Here is a 27,970-nt window from a genome sequence, read left to right as displayed (position 1 = left end):
GGCGCAATTATTTTTTATAGTTTGTTGCATCCGTAGCCAGTTAAAGATTTTCAGCAGTAAAATTACCTTTGTTTGCAAACTTGAAGAAATGAGTCTCGAATTTCGAGTATACAAATTAAATTCAAATCAACTTAGTGTTTGTGAAAAAGCTTAAAAACATTGACAGAGATGAAGGTTGACAATTCAAACTTTAGACAAAAACTACTTTTACTTTTGAACATATATATTTGAAAATTCAGATGAACATGTTTAAAAGTCAAATTTCAGGCAAAAATGGTCAGAAGTTTGGCCTTGGCAAGCCAAACTTAAACATGTCGAAAGTTTGTTGCCAAACTTCATACACAAATTTTTTGCAACTTCAGTAGCATATGCCTAAAGTTGGTTCCGAAGTGGATAAAGACGCAAATTCTTATACGCCGTGGGTATTAAATGTTCCCAAAATCAACTAAATGTGCACTTTGCCCCATATTTTCGCAAATAAAAGAACAGAGCTAAAACCTCTTGGAAGAACTTGTGTCAATATGGTCCAATTCCTAACATGGAGGATTGAGACAAAATGCCCTTGTATCTCCCAGTATACAATCTTTACAAATGGATTCACACTTTAAAGCAACAAATAAACAAGTAAGGTGCTCACTTGAGCATAAAGTGATGTTAAGATCATACAAATCATATGAGTTCATCATGCTTTATCAAAATTCTGGCTGTGCCACGAGAAATTGGTAAATCAAAGTTTGTCGGATACCGAAAACTATAACATACTCAAAAACAGTCAACATTTTTGTTGGTGCGAGAGCAATTCATCAAAAACCCGACAGCCAGAACTATGGTTCTAGCTGGTGGAATCTCTTAAATCCTTTATCTGTGTCACAGAGACAACTTCTACAACGTTGTATAAGTTAGTGCATCACGGAGAGAAACCCTCTCTTCTCGCGAAAAAAAATTCAGCTTCTTCAGGTAGCTCAAAATAGTCAGTGTCCCACTCTAGAACCAGTCAGCAAAGAGAGCTAATTGCTGAAACAAAAAAATGGCCTGTACGATGTACGTCTTATTTGTTGGTATATGATCAAGCATTTTCCAAAAACAGTTAAGAGGGTCGCTAGTTCACCCTATTTGCTAAATTAGCTGCAAGAGTATTCGCATGCTCGGTATTATCCATAGACTGATGTATGGCAGCTTTCATCTTGAATGACTTTGAGCCTTTTCCTCTTCCTCTGTATCTTTGATTAAATGTCCACTGGTTGGCCTACAAAATATACACGCAAAATATCAAGCCAAGCATTTGGGCAATATGAAAGTCAAAGCAAATATGATTTTGTTCTATGGAGTAACAACAACATACCCAGTGTAATCCCACGATTTTGAGTATCATACTAAAAACACGATTTTGTTCTATTAACTCAAGGACAGTCTCTGTTGATCAGTTATCCAAATTGATGATACATTGATAATAGCTAACACATTATTACTCAAAGAATTTGTGAGGACTCTTACCTGCTAGAAAGAAGCAACGAATTCCAGTGACAGAAAAATTCAGAAGAATAAGCGAAATAAATATCCTAGTAGATTGGATACCGAATGTATTCACTTAATTTGGATATAAAGGAAACAGAAAGTCTTTGAGAAAACAAACCGAGGATGGGACAATAGTGCCACAGAGACTGCATACATTTGCAATGTTAGAGCTCAACTAGAATCAGGAGTGTACTGCAAGAATATATGTTCTAGCTGAGATAGCTCCTGTGCTATTAGCTAGCTGTGGTGGCTGAGCCATGGTTTTGTAAAGCTACTTTGGTGATCAATGGAAGTCTTTAGTTACCAAAAAACAAATATCCTAGTAGATTTTTTCACTATGAGAATCAATCTGAAACATGAATTCCACCTATCTTAGCTTGAATGTCTGCTTCGACTTTGTGATAGAATCTGAGCATACCACCAAAACTTAAGGCAATTGATAAGAGTACCTCAAAACCTTTATAAACTCCTTTGGAAGCTCTTACACAACCCATGTGACAGACCAACTCAATATGTTCCTGCAGTGTTACCCTATTTTAGGGTTCACACATGAACTTTGACATGGATTTTCCAGTGTGAAAATGAGCTTATGCAAAGTCGGCTCTGACACCATGAAAAAGAATCTGATAATCCAACCAATAGATGAAGTAGGCTAAAACCTTCATAAACCACTTAGAAGGCCCCTTAAGTAACCCATATGGGACTACTATCTAACTCAACAGACTTAAACACAGTACTAAGAGTGAATGTAGCATAAGGCGTGAAAATTAAAAATCGAAAATATAAATATTACTGGTTTGACGAGATTCTTCTGGATAATGCTACTATGTTTTTAAAGTGTATTGACTAAGGCTTCTCCAAGCTTGGTTTTATAAAAGAAAAAAGAATTCTCATAGCTTTTATTTTTATTAGTCTCCTAGGATTATTTATTATGTGTACATTGCAGAAGTGGCTTTACAGTATGGCACAAGATAACCAAATGCAATTACTCCAAGACACGGTTAAGTTTGTCATACTGTCAATACCTGGTTAGCAATTTGGCAACTAGAGTTTTTTTTTTTTTTTTTTTTTGATAATCGTGGTGTCTAGGCCAGCTTGCGCGCACCTCGACTAATTCCACAGGGTACATGTTACCTTCCACCAGCATAGGTACCGGGAAGAAACCACCTAGTGTTTTTGCTTCCGCAGGGTTGGAACTTGAGACCTCATGGTTCTCAACCCACTTCATTGACCACTAGGCCACACCCTTGGGTGCTCACCTAGAGAAGTTTCTCCAAGTGATACACACTGACTTTATGGACCAAAAGAGCTGAAACCTATTGCCCTCGTTTAGAGTATCAGCCACTGCACCCTCCCACTAAGTATCTCGCATACAACATCGCAGGTGTAAGGCGCCTGAACATGACAATCTTTAGTTTTATAACTTTTTGAGCCTTTTCCTGTTTTTTGTTGCTTATGTTCCATTTACAAGAAGACTTAAGTTATCTGGATAAGTTCAATTTGAACGTATCAATTCTTGAGTTTCTTGTGGGTCTTCGGTACCTTTTTTTTCCCGCTAAGGCAAAGTATATTATTAACAATTGGGGAAACCCTGTATACAACATTATACCAAAAAGAAGAGAATCTACACCATAATATGGTTCTCAACAAACGAGATCCAATCCTCCATACCAATAGGGACCTCATAAGTACACCAAAAAGGAACTAAACACTATAGAGTACTTGGCAATTATAAAAAAAAAAACTTGTTCCACCCCTTCTATACCATATAAGTTATAATTGGTCAAAAACCATATAATCGATCAATTCATGAGAAGCAAGATAAGCAGTTCACATTTATAATAGTTATCTGTAACTGATAACTCTCATGCCCTTCAATTGAGAAGATGCATGTCCTACTAACAAGAAATCACATGCCATATATTCATGCGAAAAAACACAATATTGGGGAAGTAAAAGTTGAAAAGGGAAGTCGAATCATCTCATGTACCAACTAGCTAAATGAGTATGGAAACAACACTTACAATCCACTTAATATTTTAATGGAGTCGTAGAACAACCACTGCAAAGTCACAACCGGTCCAACTAGCATTATCCTAATAGGAAGACTTCTAGTAAACAAATTAAGAAACCCAATTTTCTTCACAGCCTGAAAAGGTAAACAGGGTAATATTAGAAATGAAGCAAGCGTGAGAAGTGTTGTAGTAGACTCTCTTGTTCATATTGTAGTTACTTTTTGCTTTCATCTTTGTGTTATACTCCCTCCGTCATTTATGAGACACACTTTCCTTTTTAGCCAGTCCCAAAAAGAATGAGACATTTATATATTTACCAATAATTTAACTCCAAATTCCCATTTTACCCTTAATGAAATGACTCCATGACTTATTTTTTACCACAAGTTTTAAGTCTTCCTTTCTTTCTTATTATGTGCCCAGTCAAACACCTTCACATAAATAGGGACGGAGGGTGTATTTATTTATTTTAGGGTGTGGGTAAAAGTTAAGAGATTTTACCAGCTTTAGGCTACTGGCCTTCTTGTTGTTAAGAGAAGCAACAATGTTGTCAGCGGGATTAGAAATAATACTACCAACAGATCCAGCAGCATATCCAGCTAAACAAGTTATGGTGAGCTGCTGAGCTTTTGAACAATCTTCCCTCCTTTTTTGGATTAATTTTTTATAAAGCAAATTCACTGTATGTTCAAAGGTTGAGAACATAACTATCGAGACTGCAAACAAATAGCCAAAATGAAATGAATAACCAACATTAAATCCTTATACAAAAAGAATAACCAACATTAACTATGTTGATCATACCATTCTACTGAAAAAACCTAAAGCATTTAAAAAGTAGCACCAAAGCTAATAGTCATTAATTTCTTTGTAAATACCACCACTCAACTAGGCGAAGATTAGAGATAACGGAAGGTGGAGTCAATTTTCTATTTGGGAGCCGTTTGGACATAAAAGCTTTTCCTTTTCTTGAAACAAGAAATTTAAAACATTGTCTAGTTAAAGAAAATAATGAGCGTTTGGACAGTTTCTGAAGATGAGTTTCTCAAATTTGAAAAACAGCGAAAAAAAATTCCTTCGAAACTTTAACTTTTGTTTCAAGTGAACTGCAAGTCTAAACGCAACTTTAACTTCCAAATACCATTTTCAAACTTCAACTGAATCTATGTCCAAACGCCTGCTCAAACTTCAATATCTGTTGCACAAAATGATCTTGTATAGCCTTTCTATGTGTTTCAGCTAGATTTTAACTTAAAGCTAATAATGCTGCTTCGTATAATGATAAAAAACAGTTCAACGTGGCTACAAAATTCAGAATAGTCAATTTATTTATTTCTTTAATCCTCAAAAATCCACATGCTGCATCATGCGTATATATGTATATAATTTCATTGGATAGATATACAAATTTACAACAACTGAATAGAGTGGTAAGGACTGAGAGATACATGGTATATTACGGCCCAGTAGCGGAATAAGCCCCCTGTATAACCTGAAATTAGGAAAAGGAATTGTAGAGATAGTCAATACGAAGAAATGTTAGAGAAAATGACAAAAAGGGTCCCTTATTTTTGAGGTTTGGTTCAAAATAGTCCGTTAAGTATACATTTAACAGTTTTGGTCCTTTAAGTTTGTCAAAGTTTATACTTTTAGCCTCCGTCAAATGTTTACTAAACATTATCTGTTAGATTTGGCGGGAACTATAAAAAGAAAATTAACTATAAATACCAAAAAAGTCCATCAAATCCTAAAATATCCAACACGAAAAACTACACTAGAAACTAAAAAGATACAAAAAACGCAGAAATTACACCTTAAAAAGTTGCACCAGACTCTAGAAATAGATTAAAAATAGCAGAAACTACAAAAAGTTGTACCTCTAAATGTGAGTTCCCGCTAATTTCCTTTTTCTCGGACTTTCCGTCACATCCAACCGACAAAGTTCGGTAATTATTTGATGAAGACTAAAAGTGTTTACTTTTCGCAAACTTACAACAACAACAAACCCAGTGTAATCCCACAAGTAGGGTTTGGGGAGGGTAGTGTGTACGCAAACCTTACCCCTACCTTGAGAAGGCAAAGAGGTCCCTTCCTCAGCTCAAGGAAAGATGAAAGAGGTAGTAATAACAAGCAGAAACAACAACAAGATAATAAGATAATCGAAGCTAAAGAAACATTAGGTAGTAATAGAAATCTAAGAATAAGAAAATTCGCAACCTTAACGGACCAAAAGTGTTAAATGCGTAATGAAGAAACTATTTTTAACCTACCCTCAAACACAAGGGACCATTTTTGTCATTTTCTGGGGAAAAAGGTACATGGTTGGGTTCGTACCCATGGAAGCCTTCTGATGCATATATTCTCGGAAAACCATCAGAGAGGCCTTTTGCAAAATGAGGCTGAGCTTGCACACGAACTTTAATGGCCTCAAACGGACAAAGAGCTACATTAGCAATTAATTCAGCTGATGCGCTGCTGGCGAGAAATACCAAACTCTTGTTCTGATCGACCAGTATATTTGAGTATACTTTCTTAAAGTATTCGTACAGACCAAATCTACAAGCACCCTGAACACCATAGCCAAAAAACTTCCCAGCCCAGCCTCGCCAAAAGGCCGAGGGACCTTGTTCTTTCAGCAAAGTCGTGAAGCATGTTGAAATGCTATTATACTTGATAGGGTGCACCTAAAAGTTACAAACAGTAATTCATAATAAAGTTCATAATGAAAGAGCCGCAATACCTACCAAAAGGGGATTGACGGGTACACCAATCAATCAACTGTAAATTAAACTTCCAAATTAGTTGGTGTCATCTATATAATGCTCTGTATCCGTTCTGCTCTATTCAGGAATTCAAATGCTAAATAATTTGATTTTTTAAGGGTATTTACACAATCTACATTTAGGAGCATTAACTAACTGTTTATCTTAGCCTTTGTGTATAAGAGACCAGAAATGTGATACTACATTTAGTTTTGACCCAAATTCGGCCAAAAAAAAAAAGAAAAACAACCAAGAAAGACACAAAAACTTCAAGAACTATGATGCATAATCTTAATCGATTAAATTGACAGGAATTATCAACCCCAGAAAGATTGCAAACCTATTAATGGTAAAGAAATGATGAACTCTCCGCCTGCATGAGCAGTAATTCATAATAAAGTTCATAATGAAAGGGAATTGTCAGGTATACCAATCAATCAATCAAATATCAATCAACTATGCGTCAGAATTCCAAAAGCTATATAATTCTCTGTATCCATTCCGCTCTATTCTGGCATCAATCAAATGCTAAATAATTTGACTCTTTGAGGGTACTTATACAATTTCATAATCTACATTCAGCAGCATTAGCCAACTCTATATCTTAATATTTTGCGCACGAGAAATCAGAAATGCAACACTAAATATAGTTTAGACTCAAATTCTGGCAAAAAGACAACCACAAAAAAAAAAAAAAAAAGGTCTCTGCCTTCTCACCCCCGAAAAATGAAATATTAATCTGAGTTCCAATTTTGGAGATATATGACGATAAAGTCGCCAAAAAAAATCTTAAAAACTACCAAGAATAACCTTACAATGAAATTAACAGGAAAACCGAAAACGTTAACCCCAAAATGATTGAAATGTTGATTAATGTTACGGACGTGATCAACTCTGTACACGTACGAGCTTGATCACATTACTACTAGATCCCAAGCCTGTAAAGTTAGTTCATTTTTTGATAAATCCTCACAATATTGGGTAAGTTGTTGAATCCAAATAAAGCCGAATTAACACAGTAAATCAAACTAATTTGGGATCAAGGGTAGTAGTCGTTGTTGTTGTCAGAAAAATGATGAAGTAATACACCCCAAATCCCAGGAAAAGAAAAAAACATCATTCATAAATGCAAATTTAGCAATAAATGACCGATAAAGATGCCTAAAGAAAATCTTAAAAACTACATAGCTTAATCTTAATCAATGATATTGACAGGAAAACATTAACCCCAAAATGATTGCAATATTAATTACTACTATTAAAGAAGTGATCGACTATGTGCCTATACGAGGTTCCTCACATTACAACTAGTTTATTTATGATAAATCCTCAAAATATTGGGTAAGTTGGTGAATCCAAATAAAGCCGAATTAAACATTGAAACTCACCATAAGCGGGACCAAGCATGTTGCCTGCCAGAAGCAGATGCCCATATTTTCTTTTAAAAAATCTCCTAATTGTTCCAGAGCAACTAAAAAGAGATTCTTTAACAAGAAAGAATATGGTTCAAAATGAATTTTTCGCAACTCAATCATAGATGACGGAATCATCAAGGCGTATTATAGTAATTATTATTAGAAAAATGATGATAAATGTACCTGCATATTAACCCTCATACGCAAAACCCCATATTTTTTCTTCGAGAAAATCTCCTAATTGTTACACAGCAACTAAAATAGATTCTTTGACCCAAAAAAAAAAAAAATTGCAACTCAATCATAGATGAATCATCAAAGATTTGACCTTTTCGAACACTGTCTGTAACACACTACATTGGGATCAAGGCGTATTGTAGTAATTATCATTAGAAAAATGATGATAAATGTAACTACATATTAACCCTATATGCAAAAACCCCATATTTTTTCATCTAGAAAATCTCCTAATTGTTCCACAACAACTAGAAATAGATTCTTTAACCAAAAAAAGATCCGTTTAAAAAACTAATTGCAACTCAATCATAGATGACTGAATCATCAAAAGATTTGACCTTTTCAAACTCTGTCTATAACACACTAAATTGAAATCCAGGGGTATTACTAGTAATTGTTGTTAGAAAAATGATAATAAATGTACCTGCATATTAACCCCTATATGCAAAATCCCTTTTTTTTCTTCTAGAAAATCTCCTAATTGTTCCACAACTCAAAATAGATTCTTTTAACCAAAAAAAATCATTTAAACAAAAATAATTTGCAACTCAATCATAGATGACGGCAGAGGCGGATTTATGTGGATGGATGGGGATGCCACGGCACCCGGACCACTCGGCTAAAACTTGGTATATATATGCGGATATGTTTAAGAAATGAAATATATATAAGTCTTGCCACCCCCAAGAACAAAAGAGTGAAAAGTGCCACTGGCAAAGGGCATAACCTGCCACTCTTGCGACTGAAGATCGAACCTGCGTGCAGTACCATTTTGCATTTTTTTTTCCTAGTGCACGCTTCAGCTCTATACTTTTTCAGTTTTTGTATCTTTAATTCTTTTTACTTGCTATTCTTTGTTAATCCAAATTAACTCTTTTATGCTTTAATTAATTCTTGGCTCTTTTTACTTCCTCTTTCTTTAAGTATTAATCTCTTTATGCGTGCATTGAGTGCGTATCCTATATCAATAAGTACATAAACAATACATAAACAAGCCCTTTAACTTGGCGCGAGCTGGCAACTATGACCTTAAACTTTGCTAGTGCATAAGTAGGCACTTAAACTTGCCAAAAGTTGAACATATAAATACATATGCTGACGTGACGCTGATGTGGCAGTGACATAGCACTGAACAAAACTATGTGCCACGTCAGCGCCACGTCAGCATTTGTGTTTACATGTTCGACTTTTGGCAAGTTTAAGTGTCTACTTGTGCACAAGCAAAGTTTAAGGTCATAGTTGCCAGCTCGCGCCAAGTTAAAGGGCTTGTTTATGTGTTTCACATAAATATTAAAAAATATATATGTAAATCGTAAATTTCAAAATTTTAAAACAAATTCAAGTTTTAAAATGATGAATACTATTATGTTAAGAGTTTTCAAATTTAAAGGTTGCTTTGATCTTTCCGCAACGTTCGCACTTATGGAAGATGAGTGGGTTGAAGCTACAATTTTGACTCTTTCTACACTACATATATGCAAGAATACACCAGGAAAATATAGTATGAATCTATTGAGATAACGGTATTAGATGGTTTATAGAAGTTCAGATTTTTAACGTACAAAATCTTTATCTTTCTCAAAGTTTTAGAGGATAAGGCCTCTTACTCCTACAAAAAAAAAAAGGGCCGCTTAAGCATCGTTAACCGATATCCGCATATTCATTCGATTTGTCTATATTAATCGAAATAGATAAATGAACTGAACCGTAACTCAATTTTGAAGAAACCGACCCGTTTACCCTATTTAAACGGTGTGGCACCCCGAACCTTCAAATCCTGGATCCGCCTCTGGATGACGGAATCATCAAAGATTTGACCTTTTCGAACTCTGTCCCTAACTCTCCATATTGGGATCAAGGGGTATTGTAGTAATTATAGATAAAATGATGTTAAATGTACCTGCATAATATTAACCCCTATATGCAAAAACCCCATATTTTTTCCTCAAGAAAATCTCCTAAATTGTTCCACAGCAACTAGAAATAGATTCTTTAAAAAAAAATTTACTAATAAATTGCATTAAAGGGTTAATATGCAGGTACATTTATAATCATTTTTTATGAAAACAGTGAAAAACAAGACTTAACTATAAACACTAAGAAAATCTCATCAAATCCTAAAACTATACATATACAAAACTACACTAGACACACACACACACACACAAAAAAAAGAAGAAGAAGCAGAAGTTACACCTGAAAAACTGCATCAAACTCTAAAAATAAATTAAAAATAGCAAAAACTACAAAATTAGGATCAAGGGGGTATTAGTTAGTACTAATTATTATTGTTAGAAAAAATAATGAAGAATTATACCTGCATATTAACTTTGAGAACATCAAGAGGAGTAATAGCAAGATGAGTAGTTCCAGCACTAAGCATACCTCCAATTGTACAAACTCCATAATACCCTGCTGTGAATTCTTCACATACTTTTCCTCCAATTAATTTACTCATATTTAAAGATTCAATCTTTTTTGGGTTTTCAAGAAAAACCCCACTTTGTTTTTCTTCTTCTTCTTCAACCCATATGTTACAGCCAAAGTTTCAATTTTTTTTCAATTGTGATGTGATGGATCTTCCAAAAAATTTGGAAAGGGTTTTAGGCAAGACTTTAGAAAGAGCAAAATAAAGGTTCCCTTATTTAGTTGTTAAATATTCCTTGGGGAAAATTCCGAGAAAAGGAACAAAATGGTCCTTAAGGTATGGGAGGTATGGGGTTGAACTATTTTAGTCATTTATATATATCAAGTAACTGAAATAGTTATTAGGGGTCATTTGGTACGCGAATTAAATTATCACGGGATTATAATTTCGAGACTAATTTTATCCCATCTAGGAAATGGAATAAAATAATCGCAAGGTTAGTGGGATAAGGTGAGTTATCCCATCCTTAAGATTGTGCTTGATTTTATATTATGTTTGGTAGAAGGTATAACATGATACAAAAAATTAGTGCTAAGATATCTCAGTTTATACCATGCACCAAACGACCCTTAACGTATAGAAAAAGTGATCATCTTAGTTAGTCCTTTATATACACCATGTAACCGATATAGTCCTTTAACGTATAGAAAAAGCGATTCTTTTAGTCCTTCATATATACCACATAAATTGAATAGTCCTTCGGGTCGTTTGGTTGGGGAATAAGTTATACCATGATTAATTATCCCAGGATTAGTTACTCCGAGATTATTATTTCACCCTCCCACGAGGATAAAAATAACACTATAATCCCGGATTAGTTATACCGCTCAAATTTAATCTCAAGATTAATTATCCCTTTTCCCTCGTAGCAAACGAGCCCTTAATGTATGTAAATTGTGATAATTTAATCCTAAACCTTAAAAGTAACGGTGCAAGTCAAAAAATTTATTAAATTTAACCGACCACTCAAAATTTAACATTTTTTACTTGCATCATATCTCTTAACACACTAAATTGGGATAAAGGGGTAGTAATTAGTACTCTCTCTGTCTCAATTTATGTGACACAATTTTCTTTTTGGTCTGTCCCAAAAAAAATGTCGCATTTCTATATTTAGAAATAATTTAACTTTATGAGATGATTTTCAGCTACTAAAGCTTATTTTGGACCACACGTTTCAAAAGACTTTCCTTCTTAAATTCCGTGCCAAGTTAAATAGTGTCACATAAATTAGAACGGAAGGAACTGTAATTATTGATGGATAAATGATGAAAATTGTAGCTGCATATTAACATTGAGTACATCAAGAGGGGTGATAGCAAGATGAGTGGTTCCAAGCACTAAGCATTCCCACCAATTGCACAAATTCCATAATACCCTGCTGTAAATTCTTCACATACTTCGTTTCCTCCAATTAAACTACTCATATTTAAAGAATCACTCTTTTTCGGGTTTTCAAGAAAAACCCCACTTTGTTTTTCTTCTTTTTTCAACCCATATGTTACAGCCAAAGTTTCAATTTTTTCAAAAAGTTTGGAAGGGTTTTGGGCAAAATTTTAGAAAGAGCAAAAGGACTTCGTATTATATGGTTTCCTTATTTTTAGTTCCTAACATTCCTTGGGAAATTTCCGAGAAAATGATCAAAATGTATGGGGATTTGGACTATTTTAGTCCTTTACATATATCGCGTAATTGAAATAATCCTTATGATATAGAGAAAGTGATTATCTTAGTCCTTCATATATACCATTGAAACCGAAATAGTCCTTAACCAATAGAAAAAATGATCCATTTAGTCCTTCATATATACCACGTAACTGAAATAGTTGTTCTTCTTTCATATATATCACGTAATCGAAAAAGACCTTAACTATAAAAAAAAGTAAATTTTTAGTCCATCATATATATATCATGTAACTGAAATAATTTTTAATGCATGAAAAATGTGATTATTTTAGTCTTAAATCTTAAAATTCATTGTACAAATCAAAAAATCGGTTAGGTTTAACCAGCTACCCAAAAAATATTAGTAAGATTTTTTACTTGCGCCCTATCTTTTTAACACGCTAAATTTTGATCAAGGGGTATTATAGTAATTTTAGTGATGGATCTTTCCTTAGAATATGGAAAGGGTTTTGGGCAAGATTTTAGAACTAGCAAAACTATGTAGTTAATATACGGTTTCCTTATTTGATTCTTACATTCCTTGCGAAAATTCTCTTGGGACGGAACATAACATTGTTTTCCTTTTAAAAAAAAGCATATATTTTCAAAATAATGTTTGGTTACACATTAAAATATGAGTTTGGTTTTGTCAAGTTTAATTTCACACATGATATATGCGGAGTAATTTTTAAAAGACGAATACTGTATTGGGGAATTCATGTTTTTAGATAGAATCCGCTAGTTGGAAGCATGACGGTCCGGGTAGCTCGTCATAATTATCTTCCATTCCCACTAACCCGCATCATATATATCAGTCTCAATTTAGGTTCCGCAGCATAAGAAAACATTGGCACCACAAGATCGTTGCATATACTTTAGGGTTGAAAAGTTTCATTTTAGCTTGAATAAAGATAGCTTCTGAGAAAGGGTAGTGACATCTTATCTCAGAGGCTTGTAACCCTAGCAACCTTTCTTGCTAGCAAGCTTGTAAAACTGTAAAAGCTCTTGAATCTAAGTTTGAATCTTGGCTGCATTATTTTACATTGTTTATATCCTTATTCTCATTATTCTTAAGCCTTCGGTGCTGAATCTTTACGTTTGTGGGAGTTAGGATCGGATACAACTCATTCGTCTTTAAACCCTACAAAACTGCAACTTTAACTGATAATCTTAAAATCGGTTTTTAGCAGAAAATAGGTACAAGTTAAATGAGATGTCAAAATAGGTTGCCCCGTGAATTTTTTGCATTACGACGTAAGCTAAGGGATACTAGATAATTCATCCCAAAATACTTGTCTCTATTTGCTTTTCAAGAGTCAATTTGATTAATCTTTGGAGCTAAATTGTATTAGGTGAATTTAATATTTTAAAATCAAAATCAAGACATTACTAAATTATGTGGAAAATCATATAAATTGCAATGTTTATCATCAGTATGCTAAAAAAATACATCTTAAAATATTGGTCAAAGTTTATGTAATTTGAATTTCGAGAAGTGACAAGTATTTTGAGATAAAAAAAAATATGTATTTCGAAGTTTGAATTTTGAAAATGGAGAATCTTTCGATATGAAGCGCTTTACGCTTTTAGTAACTTTATTACTAGGAATAAATCCAAGTTAATTGAGCAGTAAACTCATACTATGGGATGAATAAATTGAAAGGGAAAAAAAAGGAGAATATGTTGTTTTAGTAGAATGTTACTTTTCCTTCTTAAAATTGACCACACAAAAAGGAGGTATAAATGCTTCATTATAAATTGTTTTTTCGATTCTTCTTCGCTTCCACGCACCTAAAAGAAAATGTGTTTATGCTCTTCGTCACGTGCATCTAAGTGGTTAAGGCTATTAAATTACTAAGTTCAGGAGTAATTAGAGCAAAAAATAATTCAGATATGCATCAAATAAATAGTGTCATATTCAGGATCTCAATATATTACGCCTTCTTTAATTGATGTATTTATTATCAACCCTTCTGCGTTATTGAGCTTCGAGCTTACATCATATTTAGATGGTGGCCTTTATTAGGAGGCCAGTTATAAACTAATAACTTAAAAAGGATGACAATGACAAAAAAGTAATACGGATTTAAATTAAGTTAAAACAGAAAAAAGGAAAAAAGCAAAGAATAAAAACACACATGCCTAAGACTCAACTGGAAAAAGACCTTGCTCTCCTTTTTTTTTTTTCTTTTTTGGTAGCTCTTTGTACAATAACATTCTAGTTACTTTTGTGACCTTCTAGAATACAACATTGCACGCAAACAACAGTGGCTGATTTCATAACTTGAACCCGTAACCTATAATCACACGAGAAAACTTAATGTTGCCTCCCTCAAAAAAAAAAGAAAAAAAAAAAGAAACTTGTCCACGATCAATTGTCACTTATTCTTCTTGCCAAAGTGGGACAAAATGCTTCCTCTGTCTATTGGATTTTCAATTTCAAAAAATATCTGCATTCATTCATGTCACCTACAACTTATGTTACTCAGACTCTTAAAAATTATTACGGGTATGTGTCAGATCCTCCAAAATGTGTGCATTTCAGGAGGATCCAAACACGAGTGCAACAACAATTTTAGAGGGTGCGAAAGACATAGCCTACAGCGATAGAAAGGTATGAACAAAAACCTTAGTTTTCAAGCTCAGAACAAAAGAGTATAACATCTTCACCAAGCTTAGAAACATTTCTTGTGGACAATTGAGGGACCATATTCATCGTACTCCCCCTTTGTTACACACATCTGCATTGGGACATAGATATTAGAACCAATGTATTTGAGACTAAAGACATAATAGATTGATTTATTGATCAATGAAATAGAAAGTGAAGAGAGACTAACTCGTTTGAAAGTACTGAGGGAAGCTAGAATTGATCCTCCGATCCAGACACTGTCCTTCCTCTTAGGTGGTGCAATCACCTCGATCTTCATTCTGCTCGGAGCAAGAGTGGTGATTTCCTTGCTCATACGTTCTTCCATGCCAAGAAACATAGTCGAGCCACCACTAAGCACGATGTTTGCGAATAAATCTGTCCTAATATCAACGTCACATCTCATGATTGAGTTGTAGAGCTTTTCATGAATTCCTCTCTCTTCCTTTCCAACCAATGATGGCTGGAAGAGGCTTCAGGGCAACGGAACCCCTCGGAACCATGAGCTAAGACATCAGGGCAACGGGAACCAAGGTCGAAACATTGTTCATCTGGAAGCACATAGTGCTTGGCAACTGGTGAGCTACATCCTTTTGCCTTCTCAGTCTCCTGTTTGAGATCCAGTGCAACGTAAGTAATGGTCTCCTTCATATCATTAACCATTGCCAACTCAGCGGCACAGTGAAATACATAACCACTCTCCAAGAGGATCTCATGAAGATATTTTGTAAGATCAGTACCAGCAAGACCTAACCGTGAGATAGCATGCGGAAGTGCATGTCCCTCATAGATAGGGACAGTGGCTCACACTGGAACCAGAATCAAGCACGATACCTATCCATAGAACAAGTTAAACAAATTAGTGACTGATTAAAACAATTGAGAAAACCAGCATAGTATTCCTATCCACTGCTTACCAGTTGTACGACCGCTAGCAAACAGAGGAAGAACCGCCTGGTTGGCAACATACATGCCTAACACATAGAATGTCTCAAACATGATTTGAGTCATTTTCTCTCGTTCTACCTTGGGGTTAAGTGGTGCCTCAGTCAGGAGGACGGGATGCTCCTTGGGAGCAACACCGAGCTCATGGTAAAATGTATGGTGCCAGATTTGCTCCATATCATACCAGTTTCTTATGATACCATGTACAATTGGATGTTTCAGATTCAAGAAACCTCTTTTACACTGAGCTTCATAACCAACATGGGCACTTTTTTGTCCCATTTCAACCATGACACCGATGTGACGAGGACGTCCAACTATACTTGGAAAATCAGTCCTTAGAGAATCCTCCCCAGCAAAGCCAACCTAAAGAAACAAAACGATGCGGTCACATTAGAGCAACGTAGTTAACACCATACATGGAGCTATAAGCCTATAACTGCAAGCAGTTTATTTCTAACTAACCTTGCATATTTCAGTTCCGTTGTCAACAACTAGTGGTCGGATATCCTTCCTATCTCCCATCTTGTAAGGACTTCAAATATTTATTTTGCAAGTATACTTTAGGTAAAAAAATCACAGGTACAAATACATAGTCAAAGTGAAAATCGTTCACAGGATCAGCTCAGTCTGTGAGAAATTGATTAAGTTGAAATCACCAGCTATTCACCCGAACCTCCCCTTTGTCGATTAAAGCAGGGGATTCATGCGAAAAACGCGCAAATGGAAGAAATAACAAAGGTCAGTTAGTGCAGCGGGAGTTCATTCAGGCAATTTGTAGATATCTCACTCATGTTAAAATCCCAACACGGATTTTCCGAAATCCTAATTCTCCTCCCTGCCGCTGGAAAGAAAGAGCAAAACGCTGAAAAATAGCCACTACTATTTCAAAAACAACATATCCTCTCTCTAGACCAAGATATACTACTGCACTTTTAGCTGCATAAATACTCTAAACCTGAAGAAAATTCACATTCATATAAAGAATGGATGCTTAAGAATCTCTAAATTTAAGAAAACATAAAGAACAAGGAGCTGCAACCATGAAAAGTGCTATGTATGGTAATACTTAGAAATAATTTGCAATCTTTGAGACAACATTCAAGAAATGAGTTCATAACAATTAGTAGGGGTCAAGCCTACTTTTACATTCTGTATAGAACCCAATGTCACACACGAAATAGGTAAAAGAACTAATTCAAGAAAAGCAGAATCAGTGGCAGCTCCAAGACCTGGCAGACTGCATTACAAGCACTAGTGTCGTCATAGACGAAAAGTTTTAAAAGGGCTTCAGGTTTATCGGGGCTTTAAGTGCAAAGAGCAATTTAAGTGTAGGCTTTAGTTAAATAAAGGTGCAACGAAGAAAAACATATAATAATATATATGTCACGCAAGAAAAAAGTAACAACGTCGTTCATAATGATTTCCTTAACAATGAGTAATATATCTTTTGGCCAATCATATTCATTGTTTAGTACGATTCTAATCAAGATAGAACTTATGGGCAATGAGCATGCCTTAGTACCTTACCTACACTGAACCGCAAGCTAAGTGACACAAAGCGCCTATAGCTTCTTAGAGCTTTAGGCTTAAGCGCGTCTCAAATGATACTGATTTCAAGCAAATGGTGATGGACCTAAGACACAGAATGTTTGGCTCATACTCCTGCTATGATAATCACCATTGTAAAACAATAGTAACCTTAAAGAATAAGAAAACTCTATTGATGCCATTTGATATTATTTCAATTTTTTAAACAGAAATAATCACAAAACTTTAAGGTCTTCCTGTTTCCTGTGAGAAAATAAAGAAAAGGGTCATGCTCTTTAAATAGATGTACTTATCATGCTACCACCAAACTGAATCAAGAACTCAGCCAAGTAACATTTAAAAAAAAAAAAAAGTTACTTTGTGCAAATATATCACATAACTAGTCGTATGAGGCCTGTGCTAAGCCCGGGCCCAAACTCATGATAGAAAAATAATAATTTAATTAAAGAAATATAATGATGCATTAATTATATCTTGTCGATAAGTCTTTATAATTATTAAAATTTCTTTGTCACATAATTGAATATTATTCAAAACAAAAAATATTTATGAGGAAGAATTAGCAAATACAAAGGAATACAAAATCCAATATTACTTTATGATATAAAGTATGAAAAATAATTACGACTCTGTGAAGATCATAAATTGAAAAACATAAGCTTAGTTTTAAACGAAATTAAGGGAAAATAAACTCATTAATTGAACCTGGTTAATAATCAATCTAATTCTTCATACATATTATATGCTTGAAAATATTCATTCTTAGTTAACCAAACAATAGATTTTCAAATAATAATAATTCATCTCGACTGATAATACTATCTTTCATTTCCAACACTATATGAGACCAGTTAATTAGAATAAAATTACTCACAAAATCTTTTATGCAGTTTAGATAAAAAAGTTAGGACAAAAGAACCAACTACATGAGGTCGTATTGATTCAACACGAATAAAATACGGAATCATGCAATCAGTAGGTTTTGATTTTTTTTTACTGAAAAATATGAAGTAAAGGTGCATGAAGAAATTAGTGGTATATCAGATTAAAAAAATTAATAAATCTATCTTAATATGATAAAATAAACAAATGATTTTTTTTTTTTTTTTAATATAATAGACAAGTTAAAAAGAGTAATCTAATACTTCCTCTGGTTCAAAATAAGAGTCTTTCGCATACCGTTTAAGAAAATATTAACTCAAAAAAAAATGTGGACTAAATTATCCTTAATTAAAGACCTGATTATATAGTTTCTTGATTACATAAAAAATTCACTTATCTAAATAGGGGTAAATTTGGAAGAAAATAATTTATTTATTTTTAATTATATAAGTAGACACTTATTTTGATTCAAAATAAAAAGGTGAAGTGAACACTTATTGTGAATTGGAAGGAGTAGGGAATAGGAAGATATCCCAAATGTTATTAGTGTCAACAACACCGTACAATTTACAAAGGCCCAACTGAAATTTGGCTGAAGAAAATAAATGAGGGCAACAGCCTTGTTGCCACGTGTAGGATCTCAATAGGAGCTATTAGTAATGTGAGGACAACAAAAGCGTTTTATCAACGCTTATATATATACTAGTTATGTGAGGCCCGTGCTGAGCCCGGGCCCAAACTCAAGATATAAAGGTAGATATTTTAACTAAAGAAAATATAATTTGTGTTAGTACAAGTGTACAACAACAACAACAACCATATACCCATTGTAGTCCCGCAAATGGGTAGTTATATGAAAGCAAAATTTTCATTCCACTCCTTTAATATTTTAACTTCCATTTTGATGAAATTATTTACTTCAAATCAAATGTGGAGCCAGAATTTGACATTTATAACTTATGTATCCTAATTTTCTGAAGTTATTTAGTTCCAAATAAATAATCTATACATAGTTAATGAATTTTTAAGACAAATACATACTTTAACTTGTGCAGCGGATGGAGCTACTTCTCTCTTAATTAGGGATTAGGGGTTCGAACATGGATATGGAAAAAATCTTTGGAGGAAGGCTCCTCCCGATAAGCGCAATACAATGCGAATTATTTGGATTAATTGGGCTCAAATGTGGATATCAAGCACCAACCAGAAAACCAAAGAACATGAAAAATGAGGTACGAGGTTCGATAGCTTTTGAAAAGTAGACCTTAAAAACAAAAAAACAAAAAAATTGACTTACATAAATAAGATTAGGACCTAAAAGTAATTAATTAAAAAGTTTTAAAAATTTTGAAAATTATTGTGAGGACTACAAAAGTCCCCAGGTTCGATAGCTTTTGAAAAGTAGACCTTAAAAATAAAAAGCAAAAAATTTGACTTAAATAAATAAGATTAGGACCTAAAAGTAGTTAATTAAAAAGTTTTTAAAAATTTTGAAAATTATTGTGAGGACTACAAAAATCTCCACATTTGCTCTTATATATAATAGTAACAAAAAGTTAATTTGAGGGATCATGTATTACCAAAATAAGTTTGGAAGTGTCTAGATTTATTGAAAATATACTTTAATATATATGCAATAAAAATCAAATACAAGGGCAAAATTGAAATTGCAAACCATTTGGTTAGCAAACTCTCCAACAAGAAAGTTGAGAACTAACTAAGGCCTACAAAATTCATTACATTGCCACTTATTATATATAGTAATATTAGTTGGAGAAGGCCCGTGCTAAGCCCGGGCCCAAACTCATGAAATAAGAGTTGTAACTTTAATTAAGGAAGTGTAATTTTTGTCATATTTTTTTGTTATAATTAATTTAATGTAGTGACATGTTAATTTTGTCTTGTTGATAAGTCTTCACAATTATTAAAATTTCTTAGTTACATAATTTTTGTCTTTAAAGTTGTGACGAAATGGTAAGTACTCTTTTATTCTTAACAAGAGACCTAGGGTTCGAGCCCTTGGGATAGAGTCGTTTTGGCAGGGAGTGTTTTACTCGCAAAGCAAAGACCTTTCGATGTGAATCCGAATTAGTCGGGCCCCAAAGCATATACCGGACACCGGATGAGAAATTAAAAAAATAATTTAACGATTTTTTTTAGGAAGCAAGCTTGGTATGGAATTAGCAAACACCAAATTAAAGACACAAGTGATTCGGTATTTAATAAACTAACATTATTTTGTAGAAAAACAAAGTTCACTTGACGAAGCTCATAAATTTAAAAATATGTTGGCATTTTATGATTTTATGAGCATATAATTCTTTCGTTGTTCATAGAAGTAAACTCTTTTAGTATTTATAACTTCCTCTATTCCTTTTTATTTCATTTTAAGGAATTTTTATTTATTCCAAAATAATTAATTTTTTTTAAAAGGTGTTAATAATTTCTTTCTAAAGTTACCCTTTTTAATAGATGATTTAAACTAACTTTCTAAAAAGTCTTTGCTTCTTTCTATGAGTAAATTTGAAAAGAATTAAAGGTTAATATAGTCACAACATTCTTAACTAATATTCTAGATAACTTTCTCAATATGTGTGCAAACAACTAAAAAAAACAAATAATACTCAACGGGGACCGCGGGTGCGGGGGGTGGGGGGCGCAAAATTTCATGTGGCAAGAGTTTATGCCAGTTATATATGATGATCTAACCTTAATTTTAGACGAAATTTAAAAAAAAAAAATCATTAATCATTAAAATGAACCTCAAGAAATAATTTAGTTCTTCGAATATATTTTATGATTAAAAAGATTACTTGATCGGTTAATCAAATTAGAGATTTTTAAGATAATTTAATTGTTGACTTATAACAACTTCATTTTCAATTCTATAAGGAATTGCTCGTTAATGATTTCTGCTTTCATTATTTATTATACATCATTAGGTGTTTGAAAAGAAATGAGTGAAATAACAAGTAACAATTACACGTAATAACAAAAATTTCAAAATGTATGTTTCCAAATAAATCTAATAATTCTATAAGTATAATAATAATAATAATAATTCAAGAAACTTATAAAATAATTTTCTTTTTGAAATTATGCTAGAAAATGATTCAAGAGAGATCTCCACAAGCACATGTATGGATTGAAAATAATAATAATAAAAAAAAGCCTGAAAAAACATGTATGGATGACGTGAGATATATTTAACCTATAATGAGATTTGATAAAGGTTCAGTTAGAAAAAAAAGACTGGTAACGTTGCCTAAATTTACGATAATGTACAAGGATAAACAAAGTAAAATGTTTATTCTATTATGTGTCATCTTTATTAATGACAAAATTCTACTAAGGGTGAAATGAAAAAAAAAAAAAAATTTTACCTTGAATTTCTAAAATAATTTGAAATAATTATTTTAATAACCATGACAAATAATTTGAAACGGAGATATAACAAAATAAGCGGTGGATCTACAAAAAGTTACAGTGAGTATACCAATAAAAAAAGTTCCAAATGGAAGTGATCTTAACAAAGAGACTCAGTTGTGTGAGGGTCCCTCTGCGTGATAAGTGTCCATTGTGGGCCATACAAGTTGCTCATTGTGGTTTGGTTACTGAAGATTCACCGGGAACGAAGAGAGAGGACAAACAAATTGGATATTGGGATCCACTTCCAGCCATGTGTAGCCACTGGATTGCATTAAAGAATAAACCAAAATTACGATCCCACCCCTGTGAGGACGACTAAAAACCCAATATCAGCGTTTATATATAGTAGTAATGTAAGATTAGGTGACTAATTTTCACGAGCATTCCTCAATCAAGAGCCAAAAAAGAAAATTAGCCACCAACGTTTGCGTCAGGGTAGGCTGCGGCTGCCTACATTACACCCCTTAGGGTGCTGCCCCTCCCTGGACCTTACGTGAATGCGGGACGTTTCGTGTATCGAGCTGCCCCTTTTTAAAATTAATTTGCATGAGCAATGCTCAATCACGAAACATATTGGTTGCATATGGTAAACAGATTGGGTACCAAATAGTTATAATTAATGAATAAATAAAGACAAATCAATTCAAGACCGAGTTAACCACGAAAATCCGATTGATCAGCAAATAGAATTGAAACTTACCTTGATGAAATCGAAGCCATTTATTGCAATTTCAATATTGAAAGAGTGAGAAACATGTATTTTCTGTTCTCCATGTAGATAAATATACATAGCATTTTGATATAAAAGCTGCATGAGAAAGAATATTATGGACGCGTATAATTAAATAACGGTAAATGCACATAAAACTGACGTTTTAAATCAAATCAATGTTGTTCTTGGACCAATTCTATGTTTACTTTTTGGCCTTTTCTTTTTCATCTTTGAATGCCATACCCAAACCTAAAAGAATCAAATTTGACCTTGAATTTTGATATGAAACTTAATTTTTTTTATTTTTGGTTTAAAATTGGTGTCAAATGGCACTCCACGTGGATATTAAATGAATTAATTGAAATTTTTAAAACAATTAAGAGATAATAGTTACATACACACCTGAAGTATCTTTTACTGCGAGTTTTCAACATGAACTATCAAGTATTTATATTTTTTATCGGAACTGTCACCAACTATTTATCAAATTACATGTCTTATTTTAACAATAACTCGATGAGTGGTTTCTCTTACACATCTTGCTTTTAATGTTATTTCAGGAGCTAGTTTTCACATTACAATATGAGGTTATCTAGAGGATATATGGAAAAGTTATAAATTGACTGAATAATTATACAATATTTACTATATACTCCCTCTGTTTCAATTTGTTTGAACTTATTTCTCTTTTAGTCCGTGCCAAAATGAATGACCTCTTTCCTAATTTGGAAACAAATTCACTTTATGAATGATTTACAGCCACACAAATTTTTAAGACTTATTTTGAACCACAAGTTTCAAAAGTCTTCCTTCTTTCTTAAATGTCGTGCCCAGTCAAATGAGTTCATATAAATTGAAACGGAGGGAGTATATACCTTATGCAACACACTAGGGTTATTTGGCGTTTATGTTCACAAAATCAAAAACCATAAATGGAACTGAACAAATATTAGACGTGTCCAATTGTGCCGGTTGTACTGATGTGTCGCAATCAATTGGCCTTATTTTTGTGGTTTATTTCTATTCATTATTTTGGAGATTTATATGTGTTTTTTTCATTTTATTGGATGGAATTGAAGTTATGACGAAATAGATATATAAGAATATAAGAACCGAAAATTCCCTACTTTTTCGGTCCAAAATAAATCATTTAGAGCTTCGATTTCTAGTTTATTTCTATTTTATTTTGGTAGTTCGACTGTAAAATTTCTTTGTTTTTGTATCTTCAAAGTATGTATGTGACTTGTTATAATTCATTCATACGAGACCTACGAGTTTGAACCCTGGAATCAGCCACTAAAGTTTGTGTATGGGTAAGTTGCCCCATTGGGATGCAATCGTTCCGCGGATCCTGCGTGAACTAAGGATCCTTCGTACGTTGTCGTTAATTTGCATTCATTGATATCACCTACAGAATAGAAAAGTATGAACAAAAACCTTTGCTTGCAAACTGATAACAAACAAGTATAACATCTTCACCAAGCTTAGAAACACTTCATGTGGACAATTGAGGGATTGGTCATCTCCCCCTTTGTTATACACATCTGCATGGGACATAGATATTAAAAGAGTCAACAAGACAACCTTTATATTTAGAACCATTTTTTTTAGACTTAGAGACAAATATATTGATTTATCGATCAGTCAAATAAAAGCGAAGAGAAACTAACTCGTTTGAAAGTATTGAGGGAAGCTAGAATCAGGAATACCCCCGTTAGCCGGCTTTGGTAGCAAATTCTATTTGTTCTTCGCCGCTTTGAGTTGTGGGGCTGACTTCCTAGACCAGTGGGAGTAGTGACTAGCGTTATAGGTCATTGGGAGGCCAGAAGGTTGCCACGAGTGGTCCTATCCAGACACACGGTAGCGCGGACAAATTTACTAGCTAAAATATTATAAATACAAAATTCTTTGTCATATCCACGTAGATTCAACATATTTATACAACTAAATTTATAGAGTAGCAGAACATTTTGTTGCATACAAGTATCCAAGAGAGAGAAGAATTAGTCTGCCTCACACTCTCTGTAAATGTCATTGATTTGATTTTATATCTTGAAATAGTAATGATCATTTGATGACTTTGCAATCATTGATTTTTACAATATTAATCATCTTATAACCAGCCAAATAAATTCAATGACAAATTCATAATGACAATATAATGGTAGATTCAACAATGACTTCGCAGCAGGTTCAAAAATGAACTCGATGAACTCTGTATATGTTTGAACCTGTGACTTAGAAGTCACACTAAGACAAACTGTGTTGCCTCTCTCTGAAAAGAAAAAAGAAAAAAAAACTTGTCTGCAATCATTGTCGCGTAGTTTTCTTGCCAAAGTGGGACAAAAATGCTTCTTCTACCTCTTGGATTTTCAAATTATATTTGCATTCATTCATCTATGATTTACGGGTTCGAACCCTCGAACCAGCCTCTAATACTTGCGTAAGGGTAAGTGGCCTACATCATACACGTTATGCGATCCTCCCCTGGACCCTGCGTGAATGCAGGATGCGTCATGCATCGGCTGTTCTTTTATTTGCATTCATTCATATAACCTACAACAATAGAAAAGTATGAACAAAAAGCTGTGCTGCAAACTGATAAGAAACGAGTATAACATCTCACCAAGCTTATTAGAAACACTTCCTGTGGACAATTGAGGGACCATCTTCATCATACTCCTCCTTTGTTATACACGTCTGCATGGGACATAAAATATGAAAAGAATTAACGAGAAGACTTTCATAGTTAGAACCAATTATTTGAGACATTAATAGAATAAATTGATTTGTTGATCAGTCAAATAAAAGAGAAGAGAAACTAACTCGTTTGAAAGTACTAAGGGAAGCTAGAATTGAGCCTCCTATCCAGGCACTGTCCTTCTCTTGGGTGGTGACATCGCATTGATCTTCATGTTGCTCGGAGCAAGAGAGGTTATTTCCTTGATCGTACGTTCTTCCATGCCAGGAAACATAGTCGAGCCACCACTAAGCACGATGTTTGCGAATAAATCTTTCCTAATATCAACGTCGCATCTCATGATTGAGTAGTAGGTTTTTACATGAATCCGCATTGTTTCCTTTCCAATCAATGATGGCCAGAAGAGGGCAACGGGACCTCTCCGAACCAAGGTCAAAACAATGTTCATCAGGAAGCACATAGCCCTTGGCAACTGATGAGCTACATCCTTTTGCCTTTTGTATCTCCTGTTCGAAATCCAGTGTAACGTAAGTAATCGTCTCCTTCATATGATTAACAATTTGCAACTCACCGGCACAGTGAAATACATAACCACTCTCCAAGAGAATCTCGGGAAGATAATTTGTAAAATCACGACCAGCAAGACTTAACCGCAAGATAGAATGGGGAGTGCATGTCCCTCATACATAGGGACAGTGTGGCTCACACTAGAACTGGAATCAAGCACAATACCTTGTCGGGGGAAAAAATTAAACGAATTAGTGGCCGATTAAATCAGTAGAGTAACCAACATACTGTTAATGATTTTTTGAAGACAGATGCAACCAATAAGGTTGAAAATATGAATAAAAATATGTCATCAATTTCATTAACCGTAAGGCATTAAACAGCCGCAAAAACAAAATAGTAGACTTCTCCTAAAACTAAAGTATTATACTCTTACTACAACTAAGAAACTGAAAAGGAGATGTTGAATGAATTGATTGTAAATTATGAGATTTGGAAATCATTTTGCCTTCAAAAGAGGATATTAACCGTATCAAATATTAGATTCCTCTTACAACTAAATAACTAATTATTCTAGAAAAACTATAGCAATAATGGATTAACATCCAATACATATGCTGATATTCCTATCTGCTGCTTACCAGTTGTACGACCACTAGCGAACAGTGGAAGAACGGTCCGGTTTGCAATATACATGGCTGGCAGGTTGAATGCCTCAAACATGATTTGAGTCATTTTCTCTCGCTTTGCCTTTGGGTTAAGTGGTGCCTCAGTCAAGAGAACGGGATGCTCCTCAGGAGCAACACCGAGACCATTAAATGTGTGGCGCCAGATTTGCTCCATATCATCCCAGTTTCTTATGATGCCATGTTCAATTGGATGCTTCAGATGCATCATACCTCTTTTAGAGGAATGAGTTTCATAACATACTTAGGCTAGTTTATGTCCCATTCCAACCATGAGATAAGCGTGAGGAATACGACCAACTATACTTGGAAAATCAGTCCTTGGAGAATCATCCCCAGCAAACCAACCTAAAGAAACAAAATAATGCGGTCACATTGGGAGTAATAATGCGGTCACATTATAACACCATACATGGAGTTATAATTGCAAGCAGTTTATTTCTAACTAACCTTGCATATTTCAGTTCCGTTATCAATAACAAGTGGTCGGATATCTATCCCATCAGCCATCTTGCAAGGACTTCAGATATTTATTTTGCAAATATTAATTTAGGGGAGAAATCACTGGTGGTACGAACACATAGCCAAAGTGAAAATTCTTCACAGAATCAGCTCAGCCTGTGAAAAGTTGGTCAAGTTGAAACAGCGAGCTATTCGCACGAACCTCCCCTTAGTCGATTAGAAAACAAGCAGGGGATTCGTGCAAAAACGCGCGAGGGGAAGAAATAACAGAGGTCGATTGGTGCAGCGAGAGCTCATTCAAGCAATTTGAAGATATCTCACTCATGTTAAAAGCCCAACATGGACTTTCCGAAATCCTATTTCCCCTTCCTGCCTATGAAAAGAAAGAGCAAAATGCTTAAAATTAGGTAGTAATATTTCAGAAGTAACATATACCCTCTCTAGCCCAAGATATACTAGTGCACTTTAGCTTCACATATACTCTAAACCAGAAAAAAAATCAAATTTATGAAAGAATGACGGTTTTAAGATTCACAAATCTTAAGAAAACATGAAGAGAAAGGAGTTGCAGACATGCGATGCAAAGTGTTATGTATGGTGATACTGAAATATAACTTGCAACATTTGAGACAAAATTTAAGCAAAGAGTTCAAAATAATTAGTTGGGGCCAAGCCCACTTTTGCATTCTGTATAGAACCAAATGTCGCACACCAAACAGATAAAAAGAACTAAATCAAGAAAAGCCAAATGTAAATGGTGATGAACTTAAGCCACAGAATGATAATCACCATTGTAAAACAATAGTAGTAACCTTTAAGAAAACTCTACTGATGCCAATATTTGATACTTGTTTCAACTTTAATTGGCATCTCTTATTGTTTATGATGATGTTCTTCTTTTTAAACACAAATTAGCTATTGAATGTGTGGCGGATCCTCCAAAAATACGTATTTTTGGAAGATCAGATACGAGTACAACAACATTAATTATTGGAGGATCCGAGCAACATAACAAATAAGCACAAAACTTCAAGTAGATGTAATCACTTGGTGGACGGGAATCATGTTACCATACTTTTCTGCAAATATATATATCACATATGTAAATCTTGACTACCTAATTTGCATGAGCTAAACAGAAAATTATGTATCCTTATTTAATTCACATCGTGGAATCAGCCACCGACCCTTAGGGTAAGTTGCCTACCGTGGCGGAACTAGGATTTTATTAAAGGGTGTCATGATATAAAAAAGTAAATTTACGAAGAAATTAATGAAATTCAACACATAGTATTTAAACTTATACATAAAAAACTCTTTTTATGTATCTACGTAGTGTAATTTCCCAACGAAGGGGTGTCGGTTGACATCCCTTGTATGCATGTGGCTCTGCCACTGGTTGGATACA

The 27,970-nt window shown here is 34.0% G+C and overlaps 1 protein-coding gene and 2 pseudogenes across 2 annotated transcripts; all 3 read right to left on the bottom strand.

The window, feature by feature from the left end:
- Positions 1-461: 461 nt before the first annotated feature.
- LOC132617708 (mitochondrial phosphate carrier protein 1, mitochondrial-like) lies at positions 462-10,644 on the bottom strand. 2 transcript variants are annotated; one of them, XM_060332781.1, is made up of 6 exons: positions 10,262-10,644; positions 5,865-6,214; positions 4,979-5,022; positions 4,032-4,246; positions 3,540-3,664; positions 462-1,246 (listed from the first exon to the last, which is right to left on the bottom strand). In XM_060332781.1, exons 1-6 carry the CDS (start codon positions 10,400-10,402, stop codon positions 1,180-1,182), a joined length of 942 nt encoding a protein of 313 aa, XP_060188764.1. In that variant the 5' UTR covers positions 10,403-10,644; the 3' UTR covers positions 462-1,179. The 2 variants fall into 2 exon arrangements, with proteins under 2 accessions (XP_060188764.1, XP_060188765.1); XM_060332782.1 differs by lacking the exon at positions 3,540-3,664.
- A 3,475-nt stretch (positions 10,645-14,119) lies between these two features.
- LOC132618393 (actin-104-like) lies at positions 14,120-16,445 on the bottom strand (annotated as a pseudogene).
- A 7,773-nt stretch (positions 16,446-24,218) lies between these two features.
- LOC132618358 (actin-7-like) lies at positions 24,219-27,124 on the bottom strand (annotated as a pseudogene).
- Positions 27,125-27,970: the final 846 nt, after the last annotated feature.

The sequence above is a fragment of the Lycium barbarum genome, chromosome 11, assembly GCF_019175385.1.
Source record: "Lycium barbarum isolate Lr01 chromosome 11, ASM1917538v2, whole genome shotgun sequence".
In the NCBI taxonomy this organism is placed as follows: domain Eukaryota; kingdom Viridiplantae; phylum Streptophyta; class Magnoliopsida; order Solanales; family Solanaceae; genus Lycium; species Lycium barbarum.
Note: the sequence above shows the minus strand (reverse complement) of the source record. Positions and strands in the feature narration are given on the sequence as shown.

Excerpts from the sequence above, each read along its gene's own strand:
- LOC132617708 (XM_060332781.1), bottom strand. The coding sequence starts at position 10,402 with ATGAGTAAATTAATTGGAGGAAAAGTATGTGAAGAATTCACAGCAGGG. Across the intron at positions 5,023-5,864 it reads GCATCAGAAGGCTTCCATGG|GTTATACAGGGGGCTTATTC; the intron begins GTACGAACCCAA and ends TCCTAATTTCAG. Across the intron at positions 3,665-4,031 it reads AGGCCAGTAGCCTAAAGCTG|GCTGTGAAGAAAATTGGGTT; the intron begins GTAAAATCTCTT and ends TTACCTTTTCAG.